This window comes from Buteo buteo, chromosome 1 (genome assembly GCF_964188355.1).
Source record: "Buteo buteo chromosome 1, bButBut1.hap1.1, whole genome shotgun sequence".
In the NCBI taxonomy this organism is placed as follows: domain Eukaryota; kingdom Metazoa; phylum Chordata; class Aves; order Accipitriformes; family Accipitridae; genus Buteo; species Buteo buteo.
The window spans coordinates 66712162-66739343 of NC_134171.1; the positions used below are offsets into that span (position 1 = coordinate 66712162).

General features: G+C 46.8%; 1 protein-coding gene across 3 annotated transcripts in view; it reads left to right on the plus strand.

Moving 5' to 3' along the window:
- The window catches only part of DMP1 (dentin matrix acidic phosphoprotein 1), a 40403-nt gene extending 13736 nt beyond the window's left edge, over positions 1-26667 (plus strand). For 2 of the 3 annotated variants that reach the window (XM_075034386.1, XM_075034393.1), the window contains 5 exons: positions 22580-22820; positions 23655-23728; positions 23829-23876; positions 24350-24604; positions 24764-26667. In XM_075034386.1, coding sequence (XP_074890487.1) covers positions 22580-22820; positions 23655-23728; positions 23829-23876; positions 24350-24604; positions 24764-26023 — 1878 coding nt within the window. In that variant the 3' untranslated portion in view covers positions 26024-26667. The remainder of the gene's footprint in view (positions 1-22579; positions 22821-23654; positions 23729-23828; positions 23877-24349; positions 24605-24763) is intronic. The other variant, XM_075034401.1, reaches the window with a different exon arrangement.
- Positions 26668-27182: the final 515 nt, after the last annotated feature.

The following is a 27182-nucleotide window of genomic DNA, read 5'->3' on the forward strand; positions in this document are numbered from 1 at the left end:
GTAGGATAATCTGCCCCAAACATTAAGTAGCATTTCGAAACACACGCTTAAACTGTAATGCATGTGCAAGTATTGCCAGTGTTAATTGCTGGGTTTTGCCTTTATGAATATGGCAGCACTACCAGTTCCTGTGCAAGAAGTGTCTCCTCCCACTGTTCTCAGAGCAAGGAGTTTTGGGGTTTCGATGGTGCCTCGTAGTGGACCTGACTGCTCTAAGCTAACCATGTAATTCTATGTCTCCTTCTTGTGATACCAGTCCCATTGTGCAGCCAGTACAGGGAGCTGTTTGTGACTCGTGGCTGGAAACTGCCAGACAAGTTCAATAGCCGTAGTCACAAAGATCTTTTCAATGCTGACAGTACTCATGAAGGGAGACCAGTAGGGGAAGTTGGGGTGACTGTTATAAAAGCTGCAAAATCAATCACAACAGCTGCTTCAACAGGCAGAGAAAAAAAATATATTTGTACAAGGGAGTGTGGTCCCTTCTGTCCTCCAGGGGTGAAAGGAGTGTTTCTGTTGGTGTCACTCCGTGCTTGGTTAGCCTCTGGGGGCTTGGTTGCGCAATATGCCAAGACCTTTTGCCAGAATCCAGGAGAACATTTTTGCTTGCTATACATAATCCATGTGAAGGGTTTTAGGTGGTTTGCTGGAGCAGGAGCCAAGGGATTTTCAGCTTGAAGGGTAAAGCTCTTAGTGAGGGGAAAGAACCCCACAACTCTTCCTGCAAGCCTACAGCCCTTTTTGCTGCAAAGGTTGTGGCTCATGGCAATGGGATTTTGGTACTTGCTCGTTTAGTCCTTCAGTGTTAGAAAGAAAAAGTCATTTTTGCTGAAGTAATAGAATAGCCAGCCTGAGCAGGTGCAGAGATGAGAAATGGGTTGTATGTAATATATGGCAACTAAGATTATGGCAATGGAAGAAATTAAGCATTAGCTAACTGTCATATGCAGCAAGGATCTGCATTGTGGTGTTCACTTTTTTTACACTGAAATCTAAGTGTGAAGATACTTTGTTCTTACTTTAATTTACCAATTTGTCCTACAGAACAGAATTTCTAAAAAGAAGCTTTTGTGACATATAAGATTAATAGAACTGTCAGTAAAGAACAATTACACAAGAAGCTATTTTAAAAGCAAGCAGACACCCCCCTGGAAAAAGGCAGTTGCTATACTCTGCAGGAAAATCTGTAGGAACACTTAGCTGAAAGATGAATATGAAATTTCTTGAGTATGATTTTTTTTTAACCAAGAAATGAAGAATTTAACAATACTTCAGCTTCGGGTATTGAGAAAGCAACACTAACTAGGCCCTGACCCCTTTTTCAGGCTTGGAAAGAAGAATAGTCTTGCCTGAAACTTGGAGGAGGCAAAAGCTCCAAGTTGTTTATTCCATTGCAGTGGGTTCCCAGCAGGATACATGTAGCTCAGCTTAAAATGGGGGAAAAAAAAATAATTGCTTTTCCTGATGTGGATGTGATAATTGCTCTAAGTAAACAACCCTTGAATGACCCTTTTTCAGAGGACAGTGCACAGCTGCTGAGCTGAGATGGAGCTACGGGTGCTTTGGTGCACTCAGTCTTACTGAACACAGATGCAGTGGGCCCCGTTAGACTGCTCCGAGGTAGGGTCCTGCAGCTGCTGCGCAGCAAAGTACGTCCAGCTCTGGAGAGCCTCTGCCAGGACTTGAGAAGGGTTGCCTGTCTGAGTACGGGCTGCAGGCAGCAGTCCTGCCCTGTCATCTCTGTATGCGTCTGAGGGCCTGCTGAGCATGGCAAAGATCAGTCCCAGCCTATGATCAGGCTTACAGAAGTGTATGATGGGGCAACCGAAACCTCTGATACATCAGTAGGTTTTAAAAGATTGAATGCTTATCCATCTACTTGGCTTGCTGAACTTGCAAACAATAACGCTTTCCCCTCCAGTAAGGAGAGCTGGAAAAATGGATCACGACTTAAACATCAGTTTATCCTTAAGATGAGTGCATAAAAAAGTGCCATTTAAAGGTTCATGACTGTGTGTCTTCTGTTTGGAAACCCAAAGGTTATAACTCAACCGTTCAAGTTTTAGCAGTCATCTCGGATGACTGCTTGTGACCTTCAGTTGCGGAGACTGCTGCTCAGGGCTTATTTCATTCCTTGGGGTTCTGCAGTTGCCAGCATCTTTGCTGAACCTCAAGCAATGCACTCTTGGGGATCAGAGAGACTACTTGTGAGCTTATCCCTGACAGAAAGCAAGCCCGCACAAGGGCTGCCATTCTAATAGTATGTCAGCAGCCGCTTGAAACACTGATCAATGATACTATTTTTGTCTAGAGGGCTTGAAGTAATGGCATCTGGCATGCCTGCTAGTCTTGCCTGTCCTTCTCAGCTATGCTGCACCACATGCAATTTGTACACCAGCCTAGCTCAATCACCCAGGAATTTCACCAGGGTTCACTGTTTCTCATTGCTCATAGCAGGAAGTCTGCATCTTTAGTTGAAAATTAGAGAGAATTTCAAGAGTAGACGAGGTACCAAGTGCAGTTTTTCCTGCTGTCTCTGTATTTTGTTTCTGATTCAGCATTGTTGTCAGCCACTGAAATAGCAAACCTCATGCAGCTGTGACCTAGCAGGTTCTCTTGCCTTTTGAAATGGCACCCTGAAGTGATTAACTTGCAAAAGCTGTGGCGGAAGGTGACAAATGCCTTATGTTTAACAAAAGAAATTGTGCAGACTGACCTACTTTCAGCTGTACCATTGGCAGAAAAGTCTGTGTAGGCTTTTGTTGTTAGACCTAACTCTAGAAGATGAAGTTGCCCAATACTCTGCCATCGCTAATGAGTGTGGATGTTGTCTGGAATTTAGAAAAGAGATCTGGAAGACAACAGGTCAACTTTGGAACTCCGTTTCTCATTGTGTAAAATGGGCATGAATGCTCATTTCATGAGGATGAGACTTGGGTAATAAGCTTTTGTAAAATCTTGAGCCAGGTGAAATTATTTTCCTAATTATTAAAATGATAGAGAAGTTTTAGAATTGAGCTTTCTTTCATATATACCCAAAGTGTCACTGAGAAACCATGTAATGTGATTTTTTTAAATCACCCCATTGAAACTTTTTTGGACTGCAATAAATTTGGATGTCTTGTAATTATTGTAAAAGGTCTCTGCTTGGTGCCGTGTCAAGCTTGTTAGCAAGAAATGCTGATGCCCACATTCTCACTGATAAATGCTGTAAAGATGTAGTCCTCATAGCCAGGTGGTGATCACAGCACTAATACTCCGAGTGGATGGAGTGTTGTGTACGAGTATTTGTGTGCAAGGGCGAACTCATGAGTGTGGAAATGGAGAATCCTCTGTGCAAAGTCTGTTCTTTCTATAACCAAGATGTACACATACTCTTGAATTGTAACTGGTACAGCACATTCTTATGTCTAGGTCTGTTTCAAAAGCCCTTGTGAGAGTGTGTGTGTATACATGTTATATATGTGTATAAGCTGGCTTATGTGTGTACATATATAAAAATAAAAGGCAGAGATCTGATCTGAGTAAAAGAAGAGATTGTAATAAAAAATAAATTCCAAAGCATAAAACTATCCCACTCATTCTGTACCAGTAAATAGCTGCTAATGAGAATCGATCCCTCTGATGCTACCAGTTTTACAGCTGCAGAAGCCATTGGCCGTAAGTCCTTGATGGCTGAATGCAAAACACCCCAACCCAACAGTATTTCATGACATGTTAAAACAGTTTTTAAATAAACCATTCACATTAACTTAATGTAATTGTTTGATCTGTTATACTTCCCTTCTACCATTTGATTTTATTTCTTACTTGTTGAGATCTGGGTTTTTAGGTTGTTGGGTATTTTTTCAGAGCGAGCTGCTTTGATTTAATGTGAGAAGGGTCAAAATGAGACCTCTTTAGTAGCCAGAATTATTTTCTATATTTTATAACAATTGGTGGGTTTTGTTGTCTCCCAGAATCTGCATTTCCTTCATGGATGTCCTGTTTACTACAGGTTTTTACCAGTTCTACCAATGTCTTTGTGAAAGGTTCCTCCAAGACCAGCCACAGTTTCTATCTCTCCTCTCTGTTATGGGAAAACAGAAAGGTGAATCTGCTTTTTTGTGGCCTTGTCTATTGGATTAAGGCTCCTGAACCGATATTACAGGAGACTCTGACAAGTGTTGGGAAATCAGATCGCACTATGGCTTTCAGCTGGATGATTGTATGCTTCTCCAAGAGGCATGTATTTTGCTTGACTCTTGTTGGCCATCGCATAATGCTTTTTTTTTTGCAGGAGCACAGGGAAAATAATGGTCCCAGCAGTAAAATAAAGGTCATCTTCCTCAACACAATAACTATATAGTGTTTTCTAATACAAAGAAATTTCTTTCTGTTCTAGGCATAAATGTCTGAAATTATTTATCCTTAAACAAACAACAATACTCTTGAAAGCTTCAGCTATTTCACAGTAAGTGAAAAAAAAAATTTGCAGAGGGTTAGATACAAGGCATTCTAAGGTTTTAATTAAAAATAAAGAAGAAACAGTACCATAGCAGTAGAAGAGGTGCTCCTTCTTGGTTAGCCACCGATGAACTGGAAATCCTTGAGCCTTGCAAAATGTTGCTGCTTTTCCTGTGATATATTTTGGTGTCTGATATAGACTCTCTCAGCAAGTGTGTTTTGCCGTAAGCTTCAGTGAAGGAAGATGGTACTCTATGGGTCTTGTTAAAACTAAAGGAAACAATCTTCTAGGCTTCCATGGGATGAGGCGGGGGTTAATGGGCTAGTGTAATTCTGCTGAATTAATTGAATCAGAAAGACCATTCAGTGTTCACAGGCTCTGGGCCAGTGGAGCTCAGCCATTGTGTGGGAAGGACATATTTAGTCTTTTGTGGGGAGGGGAGCCCAAGGGAGCGGGTGCAATAGTTTCTGCCGCATTGGCTGTCCCCAGAAGAGCTGAACTAAGGGATCAGCCGGGGCAGTCACATTGCGGGCCTGGGGGAAAGGAAAGCACAGAGGATGCTGGTCCTTGCTAAACTTTTCAGTGTTGTTTCGATATACTGTACGTGGTATGTGTAAGCATGTAAAAAGCAAGAAGGTAGATGAGTGAAGAGCAAAGCTCTAATTTAAAAAATGTAGAAAATAGGATCAGTCGGAGAGACTTACATAACTCTTAGGAGTTAGCTATTTTGAAGCTGTTGCCATGGCTGCACCGTCTGTTTGATAGCAACAGTACAGAGCAAGCTGGTATAAGTGCGAAAACCTCTACAAGTGGTGTCTGCCTGCAACAGATGCCTTGTGGCTTTTGGTTTTGTAATGATTCAGTATTAAGGAGTTTAATCTTTCTTTTTTTCCTTCTCATTTCATTATTCCATAAAACGCACCTCCTGAACTGGAATACTTTCTGGGAGGTTCTCAGATCAGAAATAGAGGAGCTGATGCACCAGCCTAAGACCAGAGGCACTTCCAGGGGCATATGTGGTAAAGTCAGCGGATCAGGCCTCCAATTTTCCATTCTGTCAATATCGTGTCTTGCTAACAAGGACGCTTTGCATATTGTGATGACACGATTGGTAGAAAGGTCAAAGTAAAATGAAATAAAGTATATGAATGGTAAGAATGTAGTGCAAATAACTGAAAATTCAGTCATTTTAGATAACGTTTTAATACGTTTTTTTTAAGGTTACAGTTTTACTAGCTTCTATTCTGTTCATCCCAAAAGGTAATAGACATTGTGAAGGTGATTAGTCAGGACACAGTGAGAAATCTATGAAAACTTAGCATGTTTTATGTGGCCAACTCTGAAGTTTATTGTTAATAAAATAAAAAAAATAAAAAAATAGAGAGGCCGAAATCACAGCTGAACCCTCCCTCTGTAGACCAAGCAGAAAATAAAACTTTGTCAAAACCCCATGAGAAATTCTTTAAATCCCTTCCCCTTTTATCTCTGCTTCTTTGCCTGGAAACTAATTCATGCCTATTGGAGTTGAAATTCTGCTGGTCTGTCAGCTAGACAGCGTCTGAAAGGAGTGGTGATATTTCAGAACTTCCCATTTGTTTTTTCTTTTGTTGTGCATTACTAAAAGTTGATTGGTTTTATCTATTCAAAACTTTGTTGTGTGCCATGAGCATCCCTCTTTGTACTATCAGATTAGTTTTATAGGAGGATCAAAGATAAGTGTTTTTCTGTGATTTTTAGATATTCCAGGTATGGAGAGATCCTCAGCTAATAGAAGAAAGATATTCAGATGGCTCCCCAGAAATTAGGACAAATACGCCAATGCTAATCTTATGCTAGATAAGTATTTATCTCTTTTACTCGTAAGATTATAAGATAATGGCTATTAACATTGTCTTGAAATTGTTAATTCACAAAAAAGTGTCAGACTGCGAAGAACTGTGCAGGAACTTGAAGCTGAAATTTGTAGGGGTTTGAAGGTTATAACTGGAAAACACGTATGTGATTTCTAAGCTTTGCCTGTTTCTGTGCTTAAAGAGCTTTCCTGGTATTTATAGAGCAGTGGGGGAGGAAACATTTTGGTTTTGAGGATGTTGAAGGATTATACATTGTTTATCAAAGCTGTTACATTTTAGCAAAATGTTTCATTAAATCAAAATTTCTGGGTTTGCATTTGATGACAAAACGCTTTGGCCTGGAAGAGGTCCCTGGTTGTTTTATGAGTGTCATCAGGCAGGCAGCTTAAGCTTGTCTCAGAACCATCAGTACTAGCGAGGAAGTCTGTAGCCAGTCTCACTCTGTCAGGTAGCATAATTTTTGGAAACGCTTTCACTGATGAATTAATAGCTTTCTCACCAGAAAGAGGTGCTGTACCATCGTGGTAAAGTATGCAGGCGAGGGGGAAGCCAAGTAGTCACTGTGCTGGAAAACTGCAACCTAGAAATTATTGTTGTGAGGCATTAGATGATTTCATTTGGAAAAAGAATAATTATATCTTGTCCCCACCTCTGTTTTACTCAGGAGGAAGGACTAGTGTGTTTGACAGCTAGATGACCTTTTAATGAAGTGTATGGCTGCATCAATTCTGGCTCAACAATAGAAGGGCATGAATTAATTTAATACCAGTATTATGCCAGAGGTCCTGATATCCCGGCTTGATCTTTGCTTTGGTTTCCATTTGCGTTTCAGTGCTGTGCTTGTAGCCTGTGTGCTGCATGCAAAAACGTGGGACGCATCTCAGCAGCCATGTCAGTGGAGAGATGCTTTCTCATTTCAGTAGACTTTGGACTAGACCTCGATTTAATTAGTTAAGACCAGATATTCCCCAAATTGCCTGATCCATGCATGGCTGTTAGACAGCAGTGAACGTGACAGCTTCCATCAACATGTGCTTGGGAAGCATTGATGTATCACTGATTGGAGCATCAGTGGGTCCTGTTTTGGTTGTCTGCTGTACTGTGCAATTATTGATGTACCTCACATGAAATGCCTGGTTTCATTTTAGACTTTGGCTCTTTAATTGCAGCCTACACTGTTATGGTGAAGTCGTGCATTATCCAGCAGGAGGATGGGAAAACTGGACATGTGGGGCTCTCCTTAAGAGTATTTTCAGGCAAAATGAGTGCTTACTGGTGAATATTACATGCCGGTCTTCAGTGAGTCTAACCTGCAGTGAGGAGGAGCATGGCTGTTGGAAGGAAAACAACTACATGTAGAGGAAAGTCAAAGGGAGAATATTGAAGCAAACCATAAAGAAAGATTAAACATGGAAGAAAGAAGACAAATGAGTACAGGGAGGTGAGAAAATCTGATTTATCCGTGTCTCTCTGTGACAGCTGCTAAACAGACACTTGAAACAGAGGAAAAGCTCAGAGAAGTTTGTGTTACATTTATTAATATGCCTGCCTTGCATTGTATTCCCTGGCAGAAAAGGTTTGTGGGCATAACTGACTGTGGGGGAGAGGGAGTTAGACTGAAAAGGTGTTTGTTTTATTGGAGCCGTCTGCACATCTGCATGCTCGGTACAGCCGTAGGCCTTCAGGTCTTTGCCCACAAGAGAGTGGTGTTGAGCCATCCACTTCCATACCAGGTACAAGGGTTGAATTTACAGGTTTTTTTAAATGTAAAGTATGTTTTAACCTCGGTGCTAGTTCTGATTCGCAAATAAAGTTTGACTTTTCCACCAAATATGCTTTACCCTGAAATGAAAAAATGTAAGCAAATTGGAATTCAAGTGGAGGTTTTAGAGTAGATAAAGAAACTATGCACATATACTGGCTATTGTATCCATGATATCGTACCTAGCTTACGTGTCCTTGCTTTTTCTCTTTTTACTGGAGGGCAAAAAAAAGAACCACAAAACAACAGACAGACATGAAACAGTTTGAGTCTGATTACAGCCAGGGCTGATCATGGAGTGCTGATGTGGATGTACCATGGCTTCCCAGGTTGTTGCAGATCATAGTCTGCCAGATGGTGTTGGTAGGGCTCTAAGCGTATCTCTGGTTGCCTGTTAAGTTATTAATTAACAGCTGATCAGGAAATTAAGGGAATTCTCTGTGTAACTTCCTTACCAAATGGTGCACCTGAAGCCTTTCATGAGCCTGTGAAATGATCTTCATTTAGGATACCTGTATAAATAGTTTAGAGTCTCAAAAGACCACAGCCTGTACGAGCTCCTAGTGGAAAGGTTGGTAAGTATTGCTTGTCCTTTTCTATTGGAAATAATTGTTTGGGTTTGTGTGGACCACGGATGTATTTTATGGGGAGTTTAGTTTTCTTGAGTTAGCCAGGTAGAAAAACTGTTTGGAGACAGTGCTGGGGAAAGGAGGCAGCTGGTGCCTCTGAGCAGCTCTGTTCAACCTTAGTTCAGTTGTGCTGCACCAAAGCGATACTGTGAGGGGTTTTCTGTGCTGCCTTCTTGAGGAGGCAGCAGAATATCTAGATATGTTGGTGTATGGCTAGTTGTGGCTCATCAGGTATGTCATGATAGATATTCTGACAGGTAAGTTTGCCCAAGTATTTTTGCATGCATTGCTTTCTAAATTAATTATCTACTGAAAATAAATCACTGATAATTATAGTGTTTATATAATATATATGTATGCATATATATTGAATCCTCTGGATGAAATAGTATTAGTACATTACTCCTTCCTTCTATTTTACCTCAAAAGAAAATTCAGCTGTCTTCTGAAGGCTCCTTGTACTGAATCTGGACTGAAATTTTTATGCTCTGAAAAATTAAATCCCAGCACAGCTTTTTTGACTCTAAAAACTGCCCTTCTCAATTAGAGATCAGCGATGCCCTGAGTCCTTTCAAGATTAACAAGCATCTCTTAAGATGGAGTGTAATAATAAATGCATGTGAGCTGATGATGAATATTTTGAAACTGAGCTATCTCCTAAGAGGTTTTTCAGTGAAAAGTCTCAAAAGTGTGGCATATCATTAAAAACATTTAAAAAATCACAGAGAGACTAAGTTAAAAGTCATCCCATGTGTTCATTTTAGCCTGTTACTTGGTCAGCTCTGCATCTAAAAACAGGTTCAAGAGCCATACAGACTACGTGGTTTCACAGTTTATCTTATGCACTAGACCAGGAGCTCCCAACCACCAATATCTTACTCCATATAGCAAGAGTTCTGTCTACTTGCATATTACAATTCCTTTATTGGTGTTTTCCAATCCTTCAGCAATCTCGATGTGTCAAAACCATATATTGCTTTTTTTAAATATTGCTGCTCTTTATTTCTTGATCTATCTTTATTAAATGTTGTACTGAGTGTATTTCTGTGTATGATTTTCATGATAACCTGAGAAGAGAACAAGTGTCAGCCAGGATTCTTCTCGCCTGAATGTATGGACATGAATCACACTTATAATGTGCGGGAGTTGACTCCAAAACGGGCCAAGGCTCTGACGAGGCTGTGTGTGTACTGCTGCTAAATCAGGCTTTCATCTTTCGAGGCATGATGCAGTCAGTGTATTAGAGACTCTCATACTGTCTCTTGAGAGCTGTTGCACTGGGCTGTGTCATGTTTGACCACATTGCCTACATAAGCTGAAATTAAATGTTTTAAAAAAAGGGAGGGAAATAAACATCTTTCCCAGCTGGGGAACATTTGACTCCCATTGGGGAGGAGCTATTTTAAAGCTCAGACTGAGGGATGGCTATTTTTGCCCCTCAGCCAGACAGACTCAGCTAATGGTCTGTATTGTTCAAAATGCTTTGTTGACCAAATTCTTAAAAAGAAGAAGAAAAAAAGTACAGGAAAAGTCCTTAAACCACCAAGAGGTAGACATGGCTCTAAACTGAAGTGATCTTATCTGTACCTGAACCCTTCTGTAGTTTGAGGCTGCAGAGGTGTGCTTCATCTTGCCATATTAAAGGCTGCCTTTGCTTTAATAAGGAGACTCAGAGATTGAGGTCAGCGTGGATGTTTTAAGGGCAATTCTGCTGAAAGCACTCATGTTGCACAAATCATGCAATCTTCAAGTGAGGCTCAAGAGTTGGTGGTTACTTTGCTTAATTGTTTCAGACACACAGTGCAGTTAGAGGCTTTTGGGGAAGCGTAACGCAGAAGCAGACAGTTACACAGTGGAGACTGCTGTCCAAATAGCTTTGGATGTTGTTGTGGCTCATCTACCTCGTTGCTGATGTTTTACTGAGTACTTGCCTTAAGACTGCCTGTGTAGATGGATTTAAGTCTCAGGGCAGGAGATCAAACACGTTTCATGTTATGGATGGATGCTGCTTCATTCAGTATTGAACCCTAATGCCACATGAAATGGCTCTGCAGCTGTTTGGGAACACCAAGAAACAAATGTAAGTGGAGAAAAAAAAGCCATATCCACTTGTGATGGGGAAGCTGATGTAAAAAGCATGTCAAGACTCACAAAGGAGTTTGTCAAGACTGTTTATTTAGTAAATGCTCTGATCTTTGGTGATGACAAGCAGCAAAGCCTTTGTCCGAAAGGAGACATAAAAATTGTGCAATGTTGCACAGTTCCTTGTTGATTCAGGAACAGCGTGGCCTTAGCCTGGAGTATCAGTGTCTCCCGTCATGGTCCTGGTTCTGCTGCTAATATTCCATATAGCCTGCAAGTGGCTTATTTCAGCTCTAATGCTGGCTCCCTCTTGCTCAGGAACCAGCAAAAACTAAGTGTGGTTTTGTATAGCTAAACAAGCCCTGCCCTGCTCCTGGGCCCCTCTTACCCTGCCTCCAAGGCAGCATTTCAGGGAGCTTCCCTTGCTGCTGGGAGCTCTTTTTCAGGGCTTTTTTCACTCGGTTGAGGGCAGCTAGGCATCGCCCTGGAGCAGGCAGCTGGTCTCAGGGTTTTGCAGTGCACTGGGGGGTTTTGGCCCACGGCATTGTGCCCCCGACTTTTGCCCAGGTTGACTGCTCCTCTCCTCCCTCACGTTTTTCCCTTGCTGCATGCATCCTTGACTTTGCGCAATGGCCTTTTCCTCAAATAAAAATAAATATTGAGGAGCGTGTGTTATCCGTGACAGCACGAAGGTCAAGCTCCTATCAAATCTGCCATCTGCGTGTGTGACGTCTCGCTGCTTACAGCCTCCTCTCACACGGCGAAGAAGTGTCTGTGGGTGGGTGGGTGTAACATCTGTTGTTCAGCGAGTGATGGATTTAAAAATACCACTTGTGAATTACCTGATGGGAGCAGTTTTAGAAGGCGGTCCACGCCCCGCACGTTTTTATTTGGAGAGATCTTTATTTCAAACCAAAATGAACTAAACATGAAGGGAACAGGACACTGGGAGGAAATAAATATCTTGTGGACTCAAGCAGCATCAGTGTTGCAGTGTCTGGTTGTTTTCATTGCAGTCCCAATCCCTCTTTGGGGCAGCTCAGGTCACTGGATGTGTACTGGGGAGAGGGGAGCAAAGGGGCAATGAGATGGGGTGAGCTGGGAGGGGAATAAGCAGGCAGCTTGCTTGTCAGAGGGTGACAGGGACCTTCTGGCAAGAAGGGAGGAGTGAGGAGAGAAAAACACTCTTGTCATAAGATGTCCATTGTGTTTGGCTCTCCCAGCACCAGAAATGCACAAGGCATTTACGTGGGCTTGTTTCCCCTTTGGGGAGAGGTTTTGGGTTAGTAAAGGCTTGATGTAGTTGAGCTGGTTTAAGATGTGTCTCTGACTGGTCCTCAGTTAATTCCTTGGATTTTTACACAAATCCATCTCACCTCTTTTGTATGTGTTCTGAACTTTTTTTTTTTGAGTGAAGGCTTCATGGATGACTCCAGATGGTTGTGTTTACTCTGGACTTTCAAGATGTGTCTTACATAGTAAAACTTTGATTTCTACTTATTTCATTTTCTTGTTATTTACTTTTATTTAAAGAGCTTTGTTTGATCATTTCCTTGCCATTGCAGAAACTCCTTGGTAAATTATACAGTACTGTTATAAAAGTGTTTCCATTGCCTTTTGCCTAAATGGAGTAAGGATAAGGGATTAGAGTGTTCTTTTGATAGGCCTTTTTTATATGTCTGTTTTGGTATGTTTTATTAAAAGGGTTTTAGACATCTATCTTTTAATCAAAGACTGGTATTCATTTCCAATTACCCTCCTCTAGTGCTGTAGCAATGACTTCCTCTCTGAACGAGTTATACTAATTTCAGTGCTGAAACACCAAAATTAGCTGTGGGGAGAGGAATTAAATTATAGTTTTACCATAGGATGAGGTGGTGGGAAGAAGGATGTTGCACTTTCTCCCTGCGTGGGCATGGGTGCCTGTCTCCCTGTGCCCAAAGGGAAGCAGGACTCAAACTAGGAGCAAACTGCACTGTGCAGAGGCACCATCTTGCAGGGAGCTGTGACTGTCTCCTGCCTTCCCCCAGTAATTCAGCTGCTGAGGTCCACAGCCAGAATAAAACAGCCTGTCAGCAGCACCACACGTTGTAGAGCAAGATCTCCGTGGCTGTCGCATCAGGATGTAATTGTGACAGAAACGGAAAGAAAGAATATTAATTTAGAATATTTCTACATGTAAAATTCTCAATAACACTATTTTGTTACCCCTAAAGCTCCAAGGCCAAGCATCAGTGAGCTGTGCACAGATTGTGCCCATCTCTTGCCCCCCACACCTGTGCCCCTCTGTGCTGCATCCCGCACCTCCGTTACGGCAGCATTTCCCTACGCTGTATCACTGCATTGGAGTTGTGGCTGTAAGTGCCTGGTCAGCTAGAAAAACGGCCGTCATAGCCAAACCTAATACAGCACATGCTGCAGGCAGGTCAGGAAAAGCTCAGACAGAGCAAGCCTGGCTGGCGTCAGTCCCCAGCCTGCACCAGCTCAGCAGAAATCTTATGTCTGCCACCAGCAACAGTGATGCTGTGCTGCAGGGCTGCCCTGGTACAATACGCAGCTGGCATGGGCTGCTTTTGCTAATGGATCTATGCTGGAAAATGGGTTTTCTTGAAAAGCTCACAAAACTGAGTGTTTTTTCACAATGCCTGTTTGAGTGCACAGTTTGCATTAATACTCGGCCAGCTGTTACTAGCTTTATTTTGGGGTTTGGTTTCATTAAAAGGAAAAAAATAATTGGGAGGAGAATCAAACCAAAACCTTCCTTTATTCCATTTATTTTTCAGTTGTATGATTAGACGTTGGAGGGAATGGAAAGATTTGAGCTTACCTGCTAGAGCACATTAGTCATATGAAGAGATGACTGCTGTGGGCATGGGCAAGATTTGAGTGTGGGCTGGGTAGTGAAGTGCTTAAGCTCACAATGCTGAGAGGACTATGGGTGAGATGGATCAGTTTTTGTGATTCTGGCCTGATTTCTTCAGTGAGGAGTGCCAGACTCTGCTGAAGACAGAGGATGCCCTGGCATGTAAGCTGGGGTGATGCTTCCAGGGATCCTCCCACTCTCTCCCCGGGCGGATGGAGGAAGTCCTTTCATGGCTCTGCATTCTCATTTGGGCTGCTTCTGGAGAGATGCCTGGTGGAAGACAGAGCTGGTGATGCCACTTCCTTACAGAAAGCCCCAAAGTGTACCATGTAATTACATCTGGGCAGAGCAGGGCTGCTCCCGCAGCACAGGCACCTTACAGTTAGCATATGTGACTTGAGAAGGCAGGCAGTGCCAGGGCTTGCATACATTTCAAGAGGCACAAATACTACAAACCCTCAGGAAAACTTTTGTCAGTGACTTGAGCCCTGAAGATACAAAAAAATCCCCCCAAACTGCAGGGGAGTGTTGTGTATCTGCTCCAGCTGTGGAACCACGCAGGTTGGGAACAGGCAGATATTCTTGGCCCTGCTTCCCCAGCCAGTACCTTGCCTGCATTTGTTTGCATCAGTCTTCCCTGCTTGGTTATCAAACATATCTCCACATCTTTTTTGTTTGTGACCGGTTATGCAAAAGTGTGAATTCTGTGCATGAGGGTAATTGCTTATCCAGTATTCATTTCTTATGAGCATTTAATTTTTTTTTAAGATTTCTGCTTGTATTATGGCCTGTGCAATATTCTTCTATTCATTCAGCATGCAGGAAAAAAAGCATTGTGTGACAAGAGGGGTTTCCAGTCAGAATAGTGAAGATGAAATAGCCTGAATCAAAAGGTTGCGATTAGCACGTGCAATGACACGTACTTAACTCCTTTGAGGTGTACCATTGAATTCAGCTGGAAGTTTAACAGAGTGTGAATATACTTGTCCAGCAGAATTAGTCTGTTGTGTAAGACTTCAGTCTGTCATTTACAGTGTGGTCATTTAAGTTGATTGGTACAGAATTACAAAGAACAAATGGGGGGAGGTGGAAGCTTTATTCATGAATAGATCAAACGAGGAGGAGTGTTAAAGTCATCATGTTGTTGAGAATGAATGGTTGATCCAGACCTATAAATGGTATCTGAATTGGGTAAACTGATTCTAAATCTAGGTGTTAAAAGCAGTAAGATTCAATTCCTGTTGCAGTCCATGTGAATGTGGAGTACAAATGCAGATGTCTGTCTCAGGATTGAAGGCGGCTGCTGTCAAGTGCTGGGGTGATGTTCCTGAGCTGCCTTTTAGTGCACTGGCAGTGCACTGTGCACAGCCTCCCTGGGAAATGCACACCAGCGCTTGAGCTGCTGGCTGAGCGCTCGTGTGGACTTGTCACCTACAACCCCACTTGTTGTTTTCAGGAAAAGTATTTCCAGTTAATCATTCCAGGTTTTCCTTTGTCCTTCTGACATTCAAAACACTGCTTCACCCACCCCCACCCACGCCCCATATTTATCGCTCTTTTAGGAACTAAGGAAAACCAAGAAACATCTCATTGGATTTAATACTTGTTTCTTACTGAAAGCAGTTTAATGTAAGCATGTAGATTCCTATATAATGTAGAATAACTTCTATGGGATTTTTATTATATAGATCCTTATACATTATGAAATATCATGGAAGATGTGCCTACAGGACTCATGTAGTAATAGTTAATAGTTAGATCATCAACTAAGTGAAGAGGATTTGCCAAAACATCTGTGAAACGCCTTTAGGGTTTGCTAAGCATTTTGGCATTGGAAATGAGACTGTTCCTGGTGAGTTAAATCGGAGAAACACTGCCTTTCTGGCTGGCGAGGGCAGAAGGGCAGTGATGGGGCTCCTTAGCTATTGCAAAGCTGTAGGATTCACACCTGCCTAGAGTGTTTGTGGGTAAGGACCCATCTGGATTCCACCTTCCTCCTCTGTCCTTCCTACACCAAGGAAGCAGGCAGCTTCAGACTTTCTTTTCTCCTGCCTCTTCTGCCCTGAGCATCCTTTTGCGGAAGGTTTGACTCCCTTCTCTGCCATCAGACGAGCAGTCTGGCTGTGTGCAGCACGGGTGCTGTGCTGAATGAGCTCAGCTCAAAGGGAAACTCACCCAATGTGTGATGTGGTCCTACAGTTGGGCTTGGGCTGGGTTTTGAACAGTGAGGGTTTAATTACTTTGTAAGCACAGGAGGAAATTTGCATATAAAGAAATAAGTCTTCTTGACTGATGGAAAGCACTTCTGCTGTCCCAGAGATTTAATATCTTCTGTCTTGTTTTTATTTTCTGTGGTTTTATTGGTTGAGACTTCTCTGTTTTGGGCTTTTTTGGGGGTTGTTTGGGTTTTGGTAGTGTTTTTTTTGTTTGCTTTTTGGTTCTTTTTCGGTCTTGTTTTAAAAAGAAAAGGTATTAACATTGTAAAGATTAAAACAAAGATGACTAAGAGTAAGGAAAGGCACCTTGTCAGCATTAGGGCAGAACATGTCAGCTCAAGTATTTCAGGGATTTAGCTCACTGCAAACTGGACAAACTTGGAGATACAATTTATCATCCCAAGCCAGACCAAGGGTCTGGTAACCTTCTTTCCAATGGGGCCTGGCACAGGACACATCTGCAAGGAGTTTGCAGACCTTGTCACAACAGATGATGCTTTGACTGTGGGGCAGGCTTTCCACTCACAGGGTTAGTCAGTGACGGGGACCATCTTCCTCTGTTGTTCCCTGATGGAGTTGTGCACTCTGCACCCAGAAGGCTGGCTGAAGGCTGGGCTGCCCCAGCTCACAGCTGCTCAACATCTTCATGGGATGAAGCTCGTAGTGGGAAAAACTGTGCAAACTGGCTTCTGTCCTTTGGAGATATAAGCCAAATTACTGCTGGTCTCTTGTTCAGGGCTATGTTGATGGTGTCTATCCAGCTTTTCCAGACTCCCAGGGGACTGTGGTAATGCTTCCTGTCCAGCTACATCAAGCAGTGATAAATTTAGACCAAGTGAGCCATAATGACAGCACACAAACCAGAGGAGTGCTGACCGCCCTCCAGGAGGAGGGTCTGGCTCTCTGTACAGATGTATTCATCCCTCGAGCTGCCAACCCCATCCTGACCCCTCTGCCCACTCTGGGCAGCCTGTGCCTCTGCACTCATGCAGTCCTTATTTCATATGATCATTTCAATCAGTTATTTCCTTCTAGTGTTTTTTTCCTCTGAAACAAGAAATCAGGGTACTGTGAAACATTTATAGATCTGACAGGTACACACAGTGCAGCTGGCGAGATTTCATACCTGCAACTTGGACCAGGTTACCCCAAGCTGCCAGCTGATGTGTGGGCAAAGCTGGCTCCAGCTCATTGCTGTATTTTATTTCCCGAGAGCACTGACATCGCACTGCTTTGCTGGTGTCTGGCACAGATCTCCGCAATTCCAGCTGGAGCGGGGGCAAGCACAGGGAGATGGCTGAAGAGAGCTTTTCACGTTAGGGCTGTTATTGCTCCATTTCCAGCTTGTGATTGACAAATACTTATTGCTCCCACATCCCAAGGGACTGACTTCTGAGCAGGGAATGGTTGTAGAAGATATTGTACTCTGAATGAAATTTTAGGAGCCGTAATTACCCATTGCTGTCACTATGATTACTGCTGTCAGTGCTGAGCTATTGGGGCTGCCCGGTGCCTGTGCCAGCAGTGTCAACACCGGTCCCCGATGTGGGACAGAGCTGGGCGTCTGTCCCTGCCCTTATTTTGACGGAGGGCAGCAAGCTGCAGGGGTGCCTGTGTGCAGGAAGATGTGCTAGATCTGACAGCAGCCAGAGAGAAACCAGGCACCTGGTCCACAGCTGATGAAGTCATGGCCTCCAATTAGAGAACTCAGACAAGCTGGCTGATGAATATGGATTTATAGGGCCTGAGGATCTGTTATCACGCATCTGGCAGAGATGGCACAAGGTACCTGCCCAGCCACGACTTGCAGCTGCAATGGGCACAATGTGAATACCAATTATTGCTCCATGCATTTCGCTCCAGCAACAAGTAGAAGCACAAACTGCAAAGTAGCACAGAACACGTACAACACCTGTGAACCTTCATCCAAACAGACTGTCAAGGTGATGTGCTGGTTTTGTGGCTCCCCTGCCCAGAAGAGGCTGGAGCTGTGTGTGTGGAGATGCTAGTGAGGAGGGATGGGGGCTGCAGAGGGACCAGCTTTGTCCTGCCCCCAAAAATGTAGGTACAAGGTGCTGAGCAGGCTCTGTTTGTACTTCCCAGCTGCTGCAGGCATTTGGGAAGAGGCTTTTGCATGTGATGGTTGAGTGTGCCCAAAAACCAGCAGCTGGCAATAGGAGCACACCCAATTATTCACAAGTAGCACTTTTGGCTCCTGTAAAAGAAAGGGAGCTGGCACCTATTAGGCAAGCATATTTTGCATCTGGAAAAAGTAATCACATTGTTACTCCTGTAGTTGTTTTTAATTTCAAGAGTTAATCACTTCTCTCTGCGTGGAGCCCAGCCTGCAGGCTGGGTCCTTGCTGTCCAGCCCGTGTGCCTCCAGGAGAGATGGGCATGGCCACACAGGTTTAGTTTTGACAAGTGCCTCTGTGTGGCATTTTCTTCTGAGGGAAAAACATTTGTGAAGAGCCTGGAGCCCATTGCTCAGAGGAGGGTGGTATAAAAATGCTAGAAATGGAAGTGAAGGGAGCATGGGGCTGGCATGGGAGGTGGGGAGAGAGGCGTTTTGGGAACTCGCCTTGCATGTGTGTTGGGAAAGAGCATGGTGCATCTTGTTGGTAGGACAAGATCAGCACGCTGGTCACCTTCCTTTGACAGCATCATGGAGACTTCAAAAAGTCTGCGATGCATTTTAGCCTGAAATAGGCACCTGAAATAGGGTAAATGATTGGTGCCTTAAAAGTGCTTTTTTTCACTGGCTGTAAAGGAAACTCCATGTTAGACACCTAAGGGTGGGTTAATGATCCTACCCCTGTGCCGTCAGGGGGCAAGAGGAGTGGGCTGTTGGTCATGTGCAGGGGTCTAGCATTAGGGGGACCCTGTGTGTGCAATTCAAGGCTCCAGGACTCAGGCTCCTATGATGTGTTTTTTTCCAGTGAGGAGAAATTGCATATTTTAAAGGCTTAGCATAAACCAAACTTGTGCACACCTCCACACTGTGAAAAACACGACGGTAACTTCCATCTGCCATATATCGCAGTGTTTCTAACTTTGAGGCTTGCTGCCGGGAAGAGTTGAAATATCAATTCTGTTCTTCAAACACCTAAAATGTTATCATTAGCTATTGCATTATGTGTCACATTAATGCCATGAAGCGCAGGTAATATTTACTCAGACTTCAGGGAATGGGCATGACGCCTTTGCTCAGATCCCTCACATGTGCAGGGGAGCCAAAGCCAGGCTGCTTCTCCCCTCTGTGGCCACAGCTGCCAGCTGTAGCCTGTCCACTTGCAAAGCAGGTAGCAATGTGGGAAGCTGGCTGGTTTGCAAGGCTGAACGCCCTTTATTAGAGGAGCGGTGTGGGATTGAGTCCCCTGGGATTGGGCGCTGGGTAATTCCTGGTGCTAATGTGGCACATAGTGGGGAAACGAATATTTAGGAGGCAAGGTTTTTCCTGCCTGCTCCCAACTGAAAATGCAGCACTGCATTGTAGCAGCTGTCACCAGTAGGCGCTCAGCAAAGGGATTTGGATTTGGATCTGAGCATAAGGCAGGAGCTGGTGTTGAGTGTCTGGGAAAGGGCCGAGGATGTATGCCTTGAATCCTCCTCTCGTACTGGTCTCTCCTGCTCCAGTTCACTCATTGATCTTTTTCCGTTCGATGCTGCTGTTAAACCCATAGGTATAATCAGGAGAGAAGCGCACCAGAAACATAAATACTACAAAAATACCTTGGGCTGAAAAAAAAAGAGAGGGAACAGTGGTTTTTTTGGAACAATATTAATTTCCTGAGTTTTCAATGCTGAGGTGTCTCAGTTAACGCAGGAGAGCAGCTGTTATGTGCCTCCACCATCAGATTGCTCTCTGCAGTGCCAACTTCTGTCTTGGTTTTGGTGTCTCTAATCCCTCCTGCTGTCTGTGCTCATCTTTTCTCTGTCCTCATGAACACTGCACAGTCCAACTTGTCAAACCAAAAAGTGATATTCCTGCATCTTTTTACCAGCCCTGCCAGTCTTCTCATCTCTGACTCAGCCACCTCCTCCCCGGTAGCCTGAGGGTGCCAGCTTTAGCCTGGCCAGGTTCCCCCCCATATTCCTTGCCCCACTGCTTCCTGACCCAGCTATCTGCAGGGACCGAGCATCTCGGGAGAGTAGGACTTGAGGAAATGCACAGTGGCATTTAAAACATGAGTCAGACAGCTGCTTCCCCCACCCTCAGTCCATTTCTGACCTCTGCTGTAACAACAATAATCCTAAATATTACTGTTGTTTTTTGGTTTTGTTTGTTTTTGTTTGTTTTTTTTTTAAAAGGTGTATTGTAAGGTTACAATGTGTGAGCTGGGGTTTCTTTTCCTTGCAAAACAAAGGCAGAGCTGCTTGGGTGGTCTGGCTGATGCTGTGGGGTGCTCTCGGGAAGGGATCTGGGGGACAGACCCAGGGCTATTGGAGGTCGCAGGGACTTGGGGTCAGGTTGGGGTGCTGGCAGCGAGTGCTGTTGGGTGTGCTGGTGCCATGGGCATTTTGGAGCCACCAGAGGGGAGGGAGGTGACCTCAGGGCGGGTGGCTGGTGGGGCAGTGAGTGACCTGTGTTATAAAGAAGCTGGGTACGCGCAGCTTGGTGTTTATCCCCTTCTCGCACAGCGGCCCTTGTATGTAAGGCAGCACCAGGTCTTTGGGGGCTGAGTTAAATGCAGGTTTGACATAAAAAAACCCCAAACAACAAAACATGGTAATTGTTGGAGGTGCCTAAAAAAGGTTGGCAATGTGAACTCATATCTGGCCAGGGACAGGGGTATAATTTTGTCACAGGTTGAGAGGAAAATACATCCCACGGTATCTACGGCAGGGGTCGGGTAGGGAAGAAGAGGGAAAACATCTGCTGAAGGTGTGCGCATGTGTGAGAGCAAGCAGCTTAATGGTGCCCGTCTCGAGGCCGAGGGGCTGTGGGGAGAGCAGCGGGGCCGGGGCAGCACTGGGGCCTCCCTGCATGGGGGGCAGGAGGAAGGAGAAAAAAAATGCTTGTCGCACTCGGCACCTGCGTGGTCCTTGCACGGTCCTCACAGGGCAGACACGCGTGGTCCCCTGGCTGGTAATGATGGGGGCAAAAGGCAGGAGATTTTGGAGGACAGAATTAAGCGGGCATCTGCAACAGTAGACTGACCTGTCTGGTTTCACAAGATGCTCTGTTGAGCCGTGGTGGTGTCACAGCACGGGAGATGCTTTCTGGATTCTGTTGTCTGCGGATGATACATCCCAGGCAAATTCAGATAATCTGCAGTTTATAGAACCCTGGCACAATCTTCACCCTGCTCAAGTTTCCTATAGTCACTGATTTTGCAGCACCAGCATCTCCTGTGAATTCCTGTAAACCTACAGCCCTCGCCATGTCTCCTGGTCTGCACCCCCACCTCTGGGAATTTGGGGCCCCGTGCCGAGAAGCCATTGCAGGTGACTGTGGTTGCCAGGGCTTTACAGCAGGGCAGGCCAGGAGCTGTTTGCTGCTGAAAGTGAACTGTGTTTCGCAGGCTTCCCCTGCCACGGTGGCTCCCCGGAGTGGGGCTCTGCTGTGTGAAGGCCTCTTTCTTCTACCCAGGGCAGCAGAAACACCTCCTCCCACCCAGGGAGGACGTGCAAATGCTCCTCACAGCGCATCAATGTCGTCATTTACGCTTCTCCCCCAATAAACCACTCGTAGGCACCCTCCTCCTGGCCCCCTCACCTGCGGCTGTGCCCATCATCTGTGGCTTGGCTGTGGGGAGTACCCAGCTTGCAGAGCAGAGATTCGTTGCCTGCTTCAAAGCAACCTATTTGCGCTTGTGGCATGTTTTTATTAGCAGAGAGGGGATGTTGCAGGCATGGAGTATTTAGCAATGCCCAAATACAGGCAAGGAAGTTGCCTTCCTTCCACCCAAGTTAGGGCAGAGGGAAAAGCCGGGCGTACAGCTGGGACGTGCTGGTCCTGTCCTAAACTGCACGGGCAAAGAGGTGCAGTTGCGCTGTGTCAGGGCACGTGCATGTGTGCACACGTGGAGGTTTGCAAACTCCCTCTCCCATTATCTGTGAGTGAGCAGGGGCTATCCGCACTGCTTCCTTACTGCCTTGTTTGGAGTAGATAAATTCATGCTACGCCAAGAAACCCTAGGGTGTATGTGGAGCGTGTATATGTATTCATATATATAATTGAATGTACATGCCTGTGTGTATACATGCCCATACACCTGTGCACGTGTTGCCCATGTTTTCCAGAGCAGCGGTTTCATCCCCTGGCCAGCAGCTGGAAGAAGTGCTGGGGGTGCTACACTCCCTCTGTACAGGGGGTGGGATCCTCCCTGCGCACCTCCATTTAGTATTTCCTTTCTCCCTCGTAAGAGTGCGTGTGTGGGCATGAAAATAGATACGTCCTCTCCTCCTCGCACAGCGTTTTGTGCTCCTGCCCCAAGGTGCTGGGGGAGGCCGAGTCCCAGCAGGTGAACAGTCCCACGTGGGTTTCAGAACCCTGGTGCATGGCACAGGGCAAATGCCGCTCCGAAGTGCACGTGTTAGGAGGATGCCGTCCCCGGGACGGGGTCCGGTGCTCGGCGTGGGTGACGCTGTAGTTGTTTGTGTGTGTCATGGCGGGAAGTGTGTGAATGGAATAAATTTAGCAGTCAAAACACAGGGCCGGCACAGTTGGTCATTAACTGCCAGCCCGTCTCGTCATCCTGCAACCACAAGGAGCTTTTTTTAGGGCTGGCGTCCCGGCGGAGGCCGGAGGAAGCGTGGGAGGCCAGTTCCCGGTGACACCTCCACGCGTGGCAGCGCTGCCCGCCGGTGCCATTGGCTGCCCCCTGCCCGGGGCCGGCGCCAGCCAGTGGTTAAATGCCCGTGCGGCCACGCTGGGGCACACAGCCCGGGGCATCCCAACACAGGCAGCCAGCTCGTCCCATCCCGAGCACCGGAAGAGATGCCAGCTTGTACCACACCTCAAGGTAAAGGTTTTGGTTTCTTTGGGTTGCTTTGGCATTGCACGGAGTGAAAACGGCAGCCTCTGGGGATAGGGGTTGTAGATTTCCTTGCAAGTTTTGGTACAAAGCAGGAGAAACTTGTAAGCTGGCATGTAGGTGTTGCTTCCTAAGGGAAGAAATGAGAAGCGTGATACTCCGCTCCAGTGCATTTCGGGCGCAGGCTGATGCGCAGTGCGGTTAGCGTGCCCCACGGGGATGCAGTGCTGGGCTGCTTAAGAGACTTGGAAAATGAGAGCAGAGCTGGAGGAAATCGCCCCGTTGCTTTACCTGCCTGTGCAGGCAGCAGTGCCGCTGGGCTGCCCGACTGACCCAGAGACCGCTCCACAGGGTTATCTTACCGGGGTGCTCCGCTTTGGGATGGTGGGAGGTCTTACAGGGCTGTGGGGACCGCACTGGGTGGGAGGCGCAGCTCTGCAGCCGGCGGTCTCACGGTGCTGCCCATCTGTGGTGCCAGCTCCTGTCATGGTCACCAAGCTCAGCTGGGTGTTAGGTGATATTACTGCGGGAACAGGGAATTACGGAGGAGCTTTCCCACTCTTTAATGATGCTTAGACAAAAAATCTGCAAGAACATGGCCAGGTATTTCAAATCCCAAACTAAAGGGAAGTTCCTGTACAGGACATGCCAGGAGGTGGCACGAGGACAATCCTTGGCTTGTTGGATGATGTGCCAGGCTGAGCACCGTGTGCCGGCACAGCAAGGCTGTATCAGTTGAAAGGGCTTTATGGGGCCAAGTTACAGCCAGGGGCACGTGCAAAGCTTTGCTCTAGCGTGCAAATAATTTGCTTCCTTTTGCAGCCACAGGGACCAAAACTGCCATGAGGGCCACGTTCCTGGTGCTGCTCCTCTGGGCTGTAGCCTGCGCTCACCCCGTAAGTACCCACCGGGCAGGTACTCAAACCCCAAACCCCAGCAGTTTCGCCCAGCCAAGGCACGTGGATCGCTGATCAGATGTTTCCTGGATGTGTTTAGGTGCCTGGCCGTGAGCTTGCCCGCCTCCGTCGCAGTGCCCAGCAGGAGGTAAGCCGGGGGGGTGTGGGGGTGGGTGCCCCAGTCCCACAGGTGGCAGCTGCTTGTAGAGCAAGTCTGGGATGGGGAGCCAGCTGGCATCTTTGGACCAGGCACCTGGGGGAAGAGCTGCTGCTTCTGCTGGTCTCTGGGCTTTGTCCATCTACTCAGTCTTTTCAAGCTGGGTTGGTTTCACATCATGTTACCTTGCTTCCCTGTGCACATTCCCAATTCACCCGTGTTGGTGCTGAAAAAAGGAGTTTCTGTGCTCTGAACCATCATGGTTTGGGCTTTTCTGGGTTGTCCTTTTGTTGGTGGCTACTTTTTTTTGCATCAGCAGAAAAAACGGGAGGGCTGAGGTGTGAGCAATGAAAAAGGCTTGAGCACTTGCATGGCTTAGGAGTGATGTATCATCCTGCAGCAGTAACAGTAAACATGCAGTAGTGTTTAACAAACCAAAGCACCGTGTCATGTTTTGCCTCCAGGACACAGCAAGTGAAGATTACCTCAACAAGCTGGGCAACCTTCTGAGTGGTGGAGATGGCAGACATCCTCCTGCCAGTGCCGAGAGAGGGGACAATGCCCTTGCCGGGGACCTGGCAGGTGGGAATGCCGTGGGTGAGGAGCTGGGTGAGCATGGTGGCCGAGAGAAGGGAGACAGAGTTGAGGACACTCAGCGCCTGAACTGGGTGGACGACAAGGACACAAGTGCCCGGGATGGGAACAGCCTTGGTTTCCTGGTAAGTGAGCGGAGAGAGGTGTTTTGCTCTGCCAGGAAAGCACACTTAGCCCCAAATCTGGTGTTGGTCAGGGTAGTGCTTGGCCTGCATGGTGAGCAGTGCCGATAGTGCCTGCGACTTGCAAGCCTTTGCATTTGTCTTCATTTGTCACCTCCATAGGAGGAGGATGCACGTGATGCTGATGATGGTGACAACGGAGAACACCGTGGCACTGGAGTCAATGGGCTTCCCTCCCACGCTGGCGGGCTCCTGGATGAGGAGGATGACAGTGGGGATGACACCTTTGATATGAATGGGGAAGAGGAGGGGAGTGAAGGTCCTACTTACATAGCTGGTGCCGATGGGGCAGGCGAACATGACCATGACGCTGGCCGTGGGGACGCCGGGGCTGGCAGAGGGCACGGAGACAGCAGCAGCAGTAGCAGCAGCAGCGAGAGCACTGGGTCGGACCACTGGCAGTACAGGAACTACCTCAGCAGCCGGTATGAGCGGACCTACAGGCAGGGAGGGGGCAGTAGCAGCAGCCAGGAGGAGGAGAGTTACGACTTTGAGGACGAAGCCATGCAGGGTGACGACCCCTCCATCTTCGATGGCCCGGGCAGCAGCTACAAGGGGCGCCGTGCTGGCCCTCACGCGCTGGGGAGCAGCCGAGAGAATGGCTGGGGGGCTGGCTCCCGCCGCTGGGAGGATGGTGACAGCAAGTCCCCGGAGGTGGAGGACACCGACTCAGGAGAAGACAGCCTGTCCACAGAGGACAACAGTCAGTCGGAAGAGCCTGTCACCAGCCAGTCAGAGGAAAAGAGTGCCAGCCGCTCCGAGGAGGACAGCCCCTCCATGGAGGACGACGGCAGCAAGTCCAGGGACGGCACTGATGAGGAGTCAGATGAAGAGCCGGGAGAGTCCCCGGAGGACATCTCCCAGGAAGTGGTGAGCACGTCGAGCGAGCGCAGTGGTAGCCGGTCCCAGGAAGGGCAGGAGGACCGGGAGTCTGCCGAGGACAGGAGTGCACCATCCGCACCTGACAGCGAGTCCGGGGAAGATGAGGACGACCAGAGCCAGTCTGCAGAGGACACCGTGGAGCAGTCAAAGGAGGACGAGAATGACTCTGACCCTGATGGGGACATGCCAAGCACATCAGCGGAGAGCCAGAGCGCGTCACCGGAAGATGACGGCAGTCAAGAGGATAACGTAGGCGAGGACAGCAGGTCCACAGAGAGCAACAACAGCGACTCCCAGGAGGACGACGATGATGATAAGGACGAGAGCCACTCCCAGGAGGATGCCACCCGTGAGTCCAGCAGCCGCGGGGATGACAGCTCGCTGCAGAGCCTGGAGAGCAGGAGCCGCAAACGGCGGCCGGGTGCCTACCACAAGCCTGCTGCTGACTACGATGACAACGACTGCCAGGATGGGTACTGACGTGTGCCTCGCAGCCTCGTCGGTGCTGGGGGTACGGGGGGAGGAGGGGTTTAATTTATTTGCTATATAGCCTGGTTGACTTCTTTCTGAGAAGATGCTGTGGATAAAATGGAGGCAGGTTTGCCAGAGCTCAACCTGGGCACAACTACACAGGGTGCAAAGTGGGAGGTGATGCCAGACACAGGGGAAAATGCCAAACCACAGCAAGAAAAACCATTTCCTATACCAAACCAGAGAGCAGCTGAGAGCTGTGAGTGCCAGCAGGGTGATGCTGCCCACTTGCCACAAGGGCACAGTGGTGGCTCGGCTCTCTGGGAGCCCTGCCTGAGCATACTGGGCAGAAAGATCCCTGTGTTCACCTCTTATATTTACCTACCACTGCCCTAAAAGCATCTGTCCAGACTCCAATGGGAGCTTTCCGTTAGCTCCATGTCCTGCACATAAGCAGCAAAAGCTACAGCTGGCGTGCACACGCGGTGCGTGGGCTCAGCGGTGTGTGAAGTACCACTTCAGAATGGGATGTATGTAATATTTTGTAAGAAATGTACAGAAAACATTCTATTGTATCCTTTTTGCACTTGTATTTCAAAGCTGAAAGGTACCCTGTTGATTTCTTTAATTACCATTAAAACCAACGAACTCCACAATGGTGTGGTTTGAGGTGTTGCTGTTTTTCTCTCCTGGGGGAGTCGGATGTTGCGATTTGGGATTGGACTGGAGGGAGCAGGGAGCAAAGGGCAGGCTGTTTGCATGGGGAGCCGCAGCATGCTGGGCTGAGGGGGAAAGCAGAGGCTGAGGGGTGTTCCTAGCCCCCTATTTCCAGGCACCTGAAGGGCCACCCTTGCCCCTAGGTGACCCAGCAGTGACGTTGAAAAGCTGGCTAATGACCCCAGCAAGCTGGGCCTGGGGCTTTGCTATATTATGGCCATCACCTGCTGCAGTGTGAGCAAGGGTTGCTCTGCTCTTCCTGAGGTGCTGGAAAGGAGATGCCACAGGGTGTGGGGGCTCTCCCAGACCACTGGTTCTGGGTGCCCACAGTGGCCCCTGGTGCCAGGTGCCCTGCAGCAGAGATGCAGGTGAGCAGGGCAAAAGGGCTTATTGTGGGCTGGTACATATTGGGTAAAGCCTCTTTTACTCAGTGTGCCTTTTTTTTTTTTTT